General features: G+C 43.5%; 1 protein-coding gene across 1 annotated transcript in view; it reads right to left on the bottom strand.

Annotated features, from left to right (window-relative positions):
* The window catches only part of SMS (spermine synthase), a 55,358-nt gene that overhangs the window by 30,074 nt on the left and 12,994 nt on the right, over positions 1–12,290 (bottom strand). The window contains exon 2 of the mRNA XM_075429606.1: positions 9,786–9,906. Coding sequence (XP_075285721.1) covers positions 9,786–9,906 — 121 coding nt within the window. The remainder of the gene's footprint in view (positions 1–9,785; positions 9,907–12,290) is intronic.

The raw sequence follows: 12,290 nt of genomic DNA, 5'->3' as shown, positions 1-12,290 counted from the left end.
GTTTTTAAGAACCATGATAATACAGTTTCCATTTTTCACATACGAAAGTATAGCAAAAATTACTTCACAATCTAAGTAAGGGGGAAAAAAACTGAAAAATGAAGTTTTCTTCATAAATGTTCCCTCCTATGTCTTGTCTTACTGGAAAATTTAATTCCTGTTTTCAAAACAAAACACCTGCCACACCTTTGGTGTGTGCTCATATGTACTTTCATAAAACCAGTGAAAAAAAAAAAAGCTCAGTGAGGAGGGATCCTCTCCTTTCCAAGGGGCAACAAAATCTGCATGAGAAAAGCGGCCCCCACTTTAACAAGGCCCCATTTATTGCTGCACCTGCATACCTGCCACATCTTATAGGGCAGTACTCAAGATTATTGTGCTGGCATACAAACAAGTTTTAACTACAGAAACAATTCCATTGAGTACAGCATCTTGAGTGCAGCATCTTGCCACCTACACAACAGGCAACATTAGATGTTAAGAGATCAACCCCAACTGCACAAATCAGAAAGTCACTACTTGAAACCAAGAAAGGTTTTGAATGAGCATCCTCTTTGCTTAAAAAGAACCAGAAGGAGAAAGATCAAAACATTCCAAGCCAAAACATGTATCCTACCTTGGCTACTTGTACTGAGGAGTAAAAAAACATTACAATCCCATGTATTTGAGCAAGGATTGCCCGACCACCACTATGCCCAGAGAATAAAACTGGACAGACAAACAGGTACCTACAAACCCCTCTTCACCCCTCAAAGCTTTTATCTGCTGACAGGTTAACTCTGAGTCACTACAGAATAGATAAAATAGTTCAGTTATTTGAAAAATAGCTTGCCAGCAGAAGTACCACCTGTCAAATTACTCATTATGAGGGGGGAAATGAAAACCTGCTTATACTAGGAAATCCCAAATGTTTCAATAAAGCATAGTATCTTTAAGATGTTCTTCATCTTAATTACAGATTAAGGGACCTTAAGGAATTAAACATCCACAGTTTTTCACTATACCATTACTCCTCTTCTCTTTTTACAAAATGAGGACATTAAACTAATGAAAGCTACCACAGTTCTAAACTGTTGCTGATTCCTAGCAACTGCTTACAGTTCTTCAGCCCATTTTTGCAGTCTGGGTAATTCCATGAATAAACTACAACATTTTGGACTGAACTAAAGAGCTAAGGAATGTTCATCCTGCTCCTTTAAAATATGCTGACTAGCATATAGAGTGGTTAGCAAGAGACTAACACAGAAAAGAAAAATGTAAACACACTTCCCCCTCCCTTCATGGTGTTAACATCATTATCTCAGTGGCATACAAACCAACTTCAAGCGGGTAAATCTTGCACTGTTGTGAACAGTGAACCCTAATACCAGTAGGATTACACTTCTCTAAACAAGAATTCAGATACGGAACAGAAGCTAAAAATGGATGTGTGTACAGGGGACATCTTTTCTAAAAGACAGTCTTCCACTGTAGAAACAGTGACTTTAAGTTTCAGGTTTTGTGGGTTTTTAAAGAACTTCCAGGTGGAACAGTATAAAAGAGGGAGCACGGATGAATGAAGGACAAGAAAATCCCTGGTAGCTGCACACAACCTGTAATAGAAGAGTACTTGCTCACAAGCAGCGGTGCTATTACAATACAGTATTAGTTGAGAAGATACTCAACAAATTTCAAAGATAAGCTTTAATGATTTTCTCCTTACTCTAGATTTATTAAATAACTTTTTTCTAAAATCCGTTCACATATTCCTAACGTGTTTTTTTAAACTTCCAGTCTCAACTAGAGCGAGTGACACTTCAGTAAAAGCATGCTGCTCAAGGTGACCCTGAAAACATTCTGAAAGCAATATGCACACACACAGCTTAGGAAAACAAGACTGCTGGGGCCCCAAAACTCAGAGACGGAGCTCCTCTCCTGCATATGCTACTGTTCCCCAACCAGCGTTTGGGCAAGGGGCCTGGCAAAGCAGATTCAAGCACATCCCTCCCCACCACCACAGACAGACACTCCAGGGGCTCAAGTGGGCCCTTTCCTGCCGAGCTCTGGAGCCTTGCGTTGACAACCCCATTAGCAGATGTTTCCAGCTGAATTTCCCTCAGTTACGTCCTTTGTCAGAGTAAATCACAAAGTAAATGGACCAGGTAGAGTTGCCACATGTGACTTCTGCTTGCTTAGCTTCAGACAAAGGAGAACGGGGATCTGTTGCTTTTGTAATGACAACAGGAAAGCAGGGCTTAATCCCCAAATCAGCTCCAATTCATTTAATCACCCCAGCCCTCCACGGGGGCTGTTCACACGGAATCTTTGCCACACACAGTTTTGTCAACAGCAGTGCCCCACAACTCAACAACGTGTAGATTATGGGGGTTATCTCTGCAGACTTTGGAGTGTAGACACACTGTTCAGCAACATATTACCGTCTCACACACATTTTTTCCTGGGATCAGTACCCAGCTTCTTACATCAGCTGGGCATCTTTGTCACACAATGGCTCAGCACCTTTGGCTAGTTAAAAACATGTTTGTATGTCCATACTCACAACTCACATGCAGCACTAACTCATGCATCTTTCACACTGGAGAACTTTTATGCGCAGTAACACTCAGCCATCTTTACAAGAAACTGCTCATGATGCACCTACCCTCCACCACAATTTGTTTTTTGGTTTTTTTCCTGCTTTTTACTACAAGCTACTTCTTTTCCATAGGTATATTGTTTTGCAGGGAAGGAAGAGAAAAAGCCTGCATGCCCTGACTACTTTCTTCCTAGTTGTGTCAGATACTTCTTATAATCTGCACAAAAATCTTATGATAGTTTAGGTGTCTAAAATAAAAAGCAAACATAAAATTGCTAGTATCAAAATGAAGCCTATTTAGTTAGTATAAAACCCTCTGTATGTTCACCAGCTCATTCTTACCCCTCATGAAACATTTGTTTTGCAGGGTTTAACTATCCAGTCTATTGGTTTTCAAGTGTTCACACCCTGCTTTGTTTCAGCTGACACCGCATCAACTGACATTAACAGAAATACGCTGTTTAAGGCTGCCTTAAAAAGTGTATGCAGTTTAAGTGACCTGAAAACTCAAGAAAACAGAACTGCTGAGGTCCCAAAACTCACGGAAAGTTCCCCTGCACGTGCTACTGTTCCCCAATTCAGTGTTCAATGGGTCTGGCAAAGCACAGAAATGTACTTTCACAGACATCACTACAGAGGGTAAGTTGTCTAGATAAAGTGAGTAATTTCCAGGGACAATAAATCCAGTATGCACTGGAGTTCAGTTAGCAATGAATATACCAAGAGAAAGCAATAACCGTTCTTTATTAATTTACATTTAACACTGCACCAGAAAAAAATGCAACTTGCAAAGTGAACAATCTCCTCTCAATCTTCAGCGCTTCTGTGTTTTGTTCTTCATTCTTCAGTTCTGGGGCTGTACCACAAACCGGAATTCCTTCTTATACTTAGGATGCTCTCCTGGATAGCTTCTCTCAGAAGCCCAACTATTTCCAGACCTGCATTATGTTAAAACTGAGAACCATTTCGTAAGGATTAAGAATCTTCATCAGCAAATATAATTTTCAATTGACAACACCTGCACACAACTTAATATTAAGCTGACAAGAGTAATTTTATCCTAAAACCAAGCTCAACTAAAACTTTCAACAGTTAACAACATGTCTCTTGGGAAGCCCATTCACAGCTGAATTGGCAAGGCAGACAGTGAAGCACAGTACACACAGGGGAACAATGAAAGCAAAGTTGCAGCACCTGCATGTTTATGGGGAGAAGGGGAGACTTCTACACTCAACTGCTAAAAGCAACATGTCAAATGGAAAGTGATAGAACAAGCCAATCAGCCTATGCAAATCAGGAAGGGCAGAAATGGTGCTGCAGTAGTAGAAAGCCCATTCACATCCTACTTAGATGCCTCAGCATTTAGCGCATCTTGAAGTCCACATTTTCTCCTGAAACTTGGTATTCTCTATCATATTTCTCACTGAATGGAAAAGATGAGCAGTGCTAGTTTAAGAGGTGTCTAGCACATGATGCTATTAACCAGATGAGAACCAATACTTGACTAAACTTACTGAATTCAGCCTGGAGAGATCAAGGAGCTGAACAACCCCTGAGAACCAGCATGCCACATCCATGCTCACACCATTTAGCCCCAGCCCTCCCTGTGGCCTACGTGGTATTCCTATGGCCCCAAGACAGTGCGGTTTCTCCCTCAACCCACCAATTGCCATATCAAAGTATGTGAAGTGACACGAGTGCTCTGCTGCAGTCACCAGGGAAGTACTTCACATCAAGCTGACCATATGTATTGCATGCCCTGGAGTGTCACATGACAGTTGTACATGAGAAAAGCATAGCTACTTGATTACTTGATACAAGCATGTGAGATCAGAAGCAGCCCAAACTGCGCAGCCTCACTGACACTGCTGTTTAGGATAGGACTCAAACAAATCAGCTCAAGACCCTGACAGCTGACAAAGTTCGTTGGTGTAGCCCTAAGGAAGAAATCCAGGAAGCAAGCTGGCAGTCTGCAGCAGTCTAGATGTCAGAGTGATTGCCCTTGCTCCCCAGCTCTCTTACTTGTCACTGTTTACCATGCTAAGAAGTACCCAGAACCGAGACCCTATATAACAGACCCTGCCTTCGTTCCCTGCAGGAAAGTCACTAGGCTCACCTCCCTACCTTCGTCTTCCCACAGCAGTAAGAATACTGTGAACTATCCTCTAGTGCAAAAGCTTAAACTGTATTTAGCAGCATAGTGAAAAGCTGGATGATTCAGAATGTCGTGCTGCTGGAAAGCACAAGATCAACAACAGTAAAACACACAGAAAAGAACCCATTTAGAAACCAGTATGAAAGCTCAGCAACTGCTGAAGCTCATCTAATACACATGGCTTTCAGGAAACAGTATCCTGTTTTCCCCATTTCCCCCCCACCATGCTGTCTACTTGATGACAGTCCTGAAAAGCATCAAAAAACTGACTGAAGGTAGATTTATTTGTAGTTCTCCAATATAGTGAATTCCCAAGCCTATACTCAGAGCCACAAGGACATCCCTACATGGGCTCTGCTTTACCATGGAAACTGGCAACTTGACCAACTTTCTTCTTTTACCACAAGTGCACTGCACACCAGTGCACAGTTTTGTCTTTCCCATTAATTCCTCCCCACCTCTCCTACACAGACATGTCAACTTTTACGTCCTCTTTTCCCCCTTCAAACATTCATTAGTATTATACTCTAGCACTTCAAGAGGTTAGTGGAATTTGCAGCAACAAGTATTTGCAGTTCGTAGTGTAGTAAGAAATCAGGTCAGATACTTCAAAAATTAATAAGGACCTTGGAGATGCTTCTAGATACTAGTTCAGTTATCTCCTGGAAAAAGGTATACAACAGAAGACTGTTCTCTAGAAAGTTCCTGGAACACGTCAAAAGACGGGTAATTTAACTCTGGAAACTGCTCCTTTAGAAGGGGTTGTCTTTTTAAGGGGAATGATCTTAAGGAGAACGCTGTTGAAACTGCAAAGGGGAAAGCCAGTTTGAGAATTCACATCTCATGTCACTTTCAAACTCACAGAAAGACAGAAAACAAAATGAGGCTGTGAATCAAAGAAAGCTAACTTTTAAGTCTTCTAAGTCCTTTTTATTTTTAGGTATTTTACCTTTCAATTGTTCAGAGATTGTGTATCCTCAGTACTGTCTTTTTAGGAAAATTAAATACAGGCTTAACCCAATACAGAAGGAGGATAGCACCAGAGTAGTAAATTACCAACTTTGCTGTCTTTTCATTGACCTCAGAAACAAAAGTTTATCCAGAACCAAAATTTTGATCAAATTATTCAGGAAGAATATAAAAGCACAAGTAACTAAAGACAGAGTAAGAAAGACTGTACAAAACCAAGAGACAAGTAACAGGTTTTTCTACGCACATCAAGTAAAAAAAATTTTGATCAGAAAAATCCAGTGTCACATTTGAAAAGTTAACTGAAACACCAAGAACTTTATCGAACACGACTGGGAAAGATCTAAACATAGGACTAGAATCATGCCAGCTTACAGAATCACAGAATGGTAGGGGTTGGAAGGGACCTCCGTGGGTCATCCAGTCCAACCCCCCCTGCCAAAGCAGGGTCACCTACAGCAGGCTGCACAGGACCGCGTCCAGGCGGGTCTTGAATATCTCCAGAGAAGGAGACTTCACAGCCTCCCTGGGCAGCCTGTTCCAGTGCTCCGTCACCCTCAGAGGGAAGAAGTTCTTCCTCATGTTCAGACGGAACTTCCTGTGCTTCATTTTGTGCCCATTGCCCCTTGTCCTGTCGCTGGGCACCACTGCAAAGAGTCTGGCCCCATCCTCCTGACACCCACCCTTCAGATATTTGTAAGCATTTATTAGGTCCCCTCGAAGCCTTCTCTTCTTCAGGCTGAACAAGCCCAGCTCCCTCAGCCTCTCCTCATAGGAGAGATGCTCCAGTCCCCTCATCATCCTCGCAGCCCTCCGCTGGACTCTCTCCAGTAGCTCTTCATCTTTCTTGAAGTGGGGAGCCCAGAACTGGACTCAGTACTCCAGATGAGGCCTCACAAAGGCAGTGCAGAGGGGAAGGAGAACCTCCCTCGACCTGCTGGCCACACTCCTCCTAACGCACCCCAGGATGCCATTGGCCTTGGCAGCCAGGGCACACTGCTGGCTTATGGTTAACCTGTCGTCCACCAGGACACCCAGGTCCCTCCCCGCAGAGCTGCTCTCCAGCAGGTCCGCCCCAAGCCTGTACTGCTGCATGGGGTTGTTCCTCCCCAGGTGCAGGACCCTGCATTTGCCTTTGTTGAACCTCATCAGGTTCCTCTCTGCCCAACTTTCCAGCCTGTCCAGGTCACGCTGAATGGCAGCACAGCCTTCTGGTGTGTCTACCACACCTCCCAGTTTGGTGTCATCAGCAAACTTGCCGAGGGTACATTCTAACTCTTCATCCAGGTCGTTGATGAACAAGTTAAACAAGACTGGGCCCAGTACTGACCCCTGGGGGACACCACCAGTTACCAGCCTCCAACTAGACTCAGCACCACTGATGACAACCCTCTGAGTTCTGCCATTCAGCCAGTTCTCTATCCACTTCACCGACCACTCATCCAGCCCATACTTCCTGAGCTTCCCTACCAGGATATTATGGGAGACACTGTCAAAAGCCTTGCTGAAGTCAAGGTAGACAACATCCACGGCTCTCCCTTCATCAACCCAGCCAGTCATGTTATCGTAGAAAGCTATCAGATTGGTCAGGCATGATTTTCCCTTGGTAAATCCATGCTGACTACTGACAACCTTCTTTTCCTCCACTTGCTTGTTGATGACCTCCAGGATAAGCTGCTCCATCAACTTTTCCGGGATGGAGGTGAGGCTGACCAGCCTGTAGTTCCCTGGGTCCTCCTTCTTGCCCTTTTTGAAGATTGGAGTGACATTGGCCTTTCTCCAGTCCTCGGGCACCTCTCCTGTCCTCCAGGACCTCTCAAAGATGATGGAGAGTGGCTCAGCAATGACATCCGCCAGCTCCCTCAGCACTCGTGGGTGCATTCCATCGGGGCCCATGGATTTGTGAGTGTCCAGATCGCTTAAGCGATCCCTCACACAGTCCTCCTCAACCAAGGGAAAACCATTCTCTCTGTAGGCTTCCTCTCTTACCTCCGGGGTCTGGGATTCCTGAGGGCCTGCCTTGGCACTGAAGACTGAAGCAAAGAAGGCATTCATTAGCTCTGCCTTCTCCGCATCCTCTGTCACCAGGACACCCGCCTGATTCAGCAGCGGCCCCACATTGTCCCTAGCGTTCCTTTTGCTGCTGATGTAGTTGAAGAAGCCCTTCTTGTTGTTTTTGACATCCCTTGCCAGCTTCAATTCCAGGTGGGCTTTGGCCTTCCTCGTCGCATCCCTGCACGCTCTGACCATTCCTGTACTCTTCCCAAGTGGCCTGTCCCTCTTTCCACATTCCATGGACCTTTCTCTTCCACCTGATCTCCGCTAGAAGCTCCTTGTTTAACCATGCAGGTCTCCTGCCTCCTCTGCTACATTTCTTTCTCAGGGGGATACACTGCTCCTGAGCATGGAGGAAGTGACATTTAAACAGTGACCAGCACTCTTGGACCCCCCTGCCTTCAAGAGCCCTGGACCATGGGATTCCTCCCAGTAGCTCCTTGAAGAGGGCAAAGTTAGCCCTCCTGAGGTCCAAGGTTTTGATCCTGCTTATCGCCCTGCTTCCTCCACGCAGGATCCTGAACTCGACCATTTCATGGTCACTGCAGCCGAGTCTACCTCCAGCCTTCACATCCTCCACCAGTCCCTCCTTGTTTGTTAATATGAGGTCCAGCAGCGCACCTTTCCTTGTTGGTTCCTCCACCACTTGCATCAAAAAGTTAACATCTATGGTCTGTAGGAACCTCCTGGATTGCGCCTGCCTAGCTGTATGGTCTTCCCAGCTGATGTCAGGGTGGTTGAAGTCCCTCATGAGAACCAGGGCCTGTGATTGTGAGGCTGCTTGCAGCTGCCTGTAGAAGGCCTCATCAATTTCCTTCTCCTGGTCAGGTGGCCTGTAGTACACACCCACAGTCATGTCACAGCCTGTCCCTTAATTCTAACCCACAAGCTCTCAACTCCTTCCTCATTTTCCCCCAGGTCAAGCTCAATGCATTCCAGTTGCTCCCTCCCATATAGAGCAACTCCTTGTTGGCCTGTCATCTGTAGCCATCCATGACAGCATGCCAGTCATGCCAGTTGTCCCACCACTTGGTACCTTAAGTCAGGCCCCAAGATAACCAGCATAGCTGGTCTACGCTACTTACATAAAGAGCTGTACACATAAATACATTCACACACAGTAAACAGAGACAAGTTACAGCAGGCAAATCACATACCTAGGATCTGATTTTTCTTCTAGAGACACTGGTTCTCTCTCTCATTACAGAGAGAACTTAAAAAGCCTTAGACAATTCTCCTATGTTAGAAGTGTGGCCAAATGAGCTACTTCACAGAACACCCAAGAGGAGAAAGCCAACAAACTAAAGCTTACTTAGCTTAACTCAATCCTGAAGAAGCCCAAAGTATGCAGGTATTTCAAAAAGATCAGAAGCAGTGACTGCCACAACAGATGTCCAGAACAAATAACTGACTAACTGGAAACAAATAAAGTGCAATAAAATATTGGTAGTTACTAATAAATAGGTCACATACGTGTACACCATAATTAACTAACCCCGACACTGTAAAGCAGCTTCAGGAAATAAAGTTAATGTGGTTTTGCTTACCAGTTTACCCCAGCAACATGAGTGTCACTGACACCACCCACCTTTGTCATGCTGTTAGTTACTTCAGTAGCTGATTGAGAATTTTAAGCATATAATGAAATGTTTAAAAGTACACACAAGACGGGGACAAAAATTTTTCATTATTCACATGCTCAGTTTAGACTTGAACATATTTACACATCTTCAATTGTCAGAAGATTTACAAATAATTTAACTGACTTGAGATGTCTTGTACCTGGAAGGACCAGCCCTGAGAACAAGACACCATACAATGACCAACTCAGCTGTTCTGGTGTCCAGACTGCAAGATGGACACAGATAAGATTATCAACAGCATTCTGCTTTAGTCACTTCATACGCAAGGCTGGTAAAAGCACAGCTTGCCCTGCTGGCACTGCAGAAGGAGATCCAACACAAGGAGAAATAAATGTGTAAGGGAGGACAGAGGGGACAATCTATAGGAAGAAAAAGAAAATCCACTCACCTGCCATTTTTTTTGATGTAGGTGGCTAAATAACCATGGTCTTCCCAGTTATGAACTGTTTCTGTCATTCCCTGCTCCTGAAAAATGGGCTGTAGAGCTTTAAGAATGGCATTGCAATCAGCTGCGAGATTAAAAGAGAAAAAAGAAATCAGTAAGGATTTTCCACTCAAGTCAGTTCTGCCTTTTTTTCCAAAGGCTGAACAATTTTTGCTGGCAGCCTAGAATACTTTTTCTTATAGTTCCACATGAACAATAGTTGTCATGTACCTCCTCCCCTAGCCCCCTCCATCCCCAGAGATACTTCTCGGTAGTGATTCAAACAGGTTTTTTTTAAATCAGTTTTTACCCTTGAGCCAAAGTGTTTATCTACCATGGATGCAATAAGAGTACTTTTATTATGGCTACTATTGATCACCTACTGCATCACAATCTAGGCAAGTCCTTACTCACATAATCACTCTAAAATTGCTTGAACACGCACAAACAGTCCCAGGAAAACCACACCACTGACAAGAAACTTACTTAGCAGTTTCCCTGTCCTACAGCTCAGTATTTTTTCAGAGACACTAAGAACTAGACAGGGTAAACTATCCTATCCGCTCTGCCTTACAGAAACATCCTTTTTCTAACACCCAGGACAGAGCAGACCCCCAACTGAAATCTTCATGATGCTACGGAAAAAGACCTCTTACTCAGAACACCACACAAAAATTCACTTGGAAATAACGAAATTTACTCTGGTAATCACCTTCAAAAGCAAGCTGATTTGTCTATAGAGGTACTTCTTCAGTCAGAATGTGCCGATTTCAGAAGCCTCAGGTTTGCTGCACACAGTTTTGTGGGATTTTTTAACTAATCTTTACAACTATTTTAGATGCTTTATTCAAACAAGTCTCTCAAAAACAAATTGCAAGTTTTGTCATCTGATTTCAGAATTGACAAGGTGAGTCAGTGGAGGATGCTGGTAAAGCTGCACCTACCAAAGGAACAAAACTGGAAAGTCACACCAGTAAGTGTCAGTGAGGAGACCTAAGAAAAATATTAATCTACAGGCTGTCCCAGTAACGGAAGCATTATCATTTCTGCTTCACGAACACAAAACTAAGCCACTACAGTCATGCAATGTCAATAATGTAACCAGGATTTAAAGTCTCTATCAGAGAAATCACCTGGCACAGCCACATTATGGAGGCACAGTTTATAACCAAATGCTTCAGCACTGGCACATTGCTCCCCCCTACCCCTAATTAAAGAGTTATTCCCAAGGTAGTTATTTTGTTCTACTCCCTGCCCCCAAATGCATATACATTTGAAACCAGGAAGCACAGCCTACAGATGTAATCAGTGATAGTTTCCAGGATGCAACTGATTTGTACAAGCTTCAGGCAAATGAACAAAAAATTCTATACCAAGTAAATCACGAAGTCTGGCTCATCTATCATCTCTGCACAACTCCACAGCAGACTTAGCTAAAAACCCGATTACTTGAAAACTATGCTTGCCCATCTGTAAAGCCTGGACTCAATTATTCCTATTTGTTTTAACCAGACAGACTGAAACAACAAATAAAGCATTTACTTTCATTTTCCTCTACACAAAGTCAAGAGCAAGTGAATTCTCCAATATCTTGCCAAGGATATTTAATAAGAGTGGAAATGCCCTGCTTCTTACTGCTCATACTATCTGATCTTGAATGCATGTTCTGAGATAAACATTTATTTTTCACCTTTTACACCTCAATCATTAACTCCCCATGTTGCAAACTACAGGGAAACAACCAATGAAAAATAAGTTCTGTTGGACAACAGTAAATGATTTAACTGCTGGTCCCTTCTCAGTCAGTAGCATCATTGATGATTTTTACCCTTACTGATGAAACACCCCACGCACAAGTCCACTACCACTATGAAACTTCTTTCCTTCCCTACCCTCCTGTCAAAATTCACATCATTTGTACCGGTAAGTTTTTACACTTCCTACACAGCAGCAGCCACCAAGTACCACCACGGCACAGGTAATAATTAAGGCTCAGAGGGGACAATTCATCTGCCCAGTAACTGTAGTTACAGCAGTAGTAAGTGTGCCAACAATCAAACCAACATGTCCTTGGGACATCAAAAGCATAAAAGAAATGGGGCCATAATTAGAGACATAGTTCATAAACTGGTTCCAGCCTCTGCAGCTTTGCACTGGGAAGCGAACTTTGCACCGCTCACTTTAAACTTGCAGCTTCTGGCATGCATGAGCACTCTTTTTGGGGAGGACAGGAGCAGCTGCTCCAAAGCCAGTACATGCACAAAGAATTTTTGTCACATGAGACATGTGGTCTCCTCTTCTTCCTTGGCATTTGCTTCTTTGCCCCACTCCTTTACCTTCTCACTCATCTTTCACAAAACCCATGCTCCTTTCCTTACCTTACTTATTTCTTATGTGATCACCACAACAACGTTAAACAAAAATTCAGTTTAGTAACACATACCATACATTTCCAGGCCAGCACATTAG

Source organism: Opisthocomus hoazin, chromosome 1, assembly GCF_030867145.1.
Source record: "Opisthocomus hoazin isolate bOpiHoa1 chromosome 1, bOpiHoa1.hap1, whole genome shotgun sequence".
Lineage (NCBI taxonomy): Eukaryota > Metazoa > Chordata > Aves > Opisthocomiformes > Opisthocomidae > Opisthocomus > Opisthocomus hoazin.
Note: the sequence above shows the minus strand (reverse complement) of the source record. Positions and strands in the feature narration are given on the sequence as shown.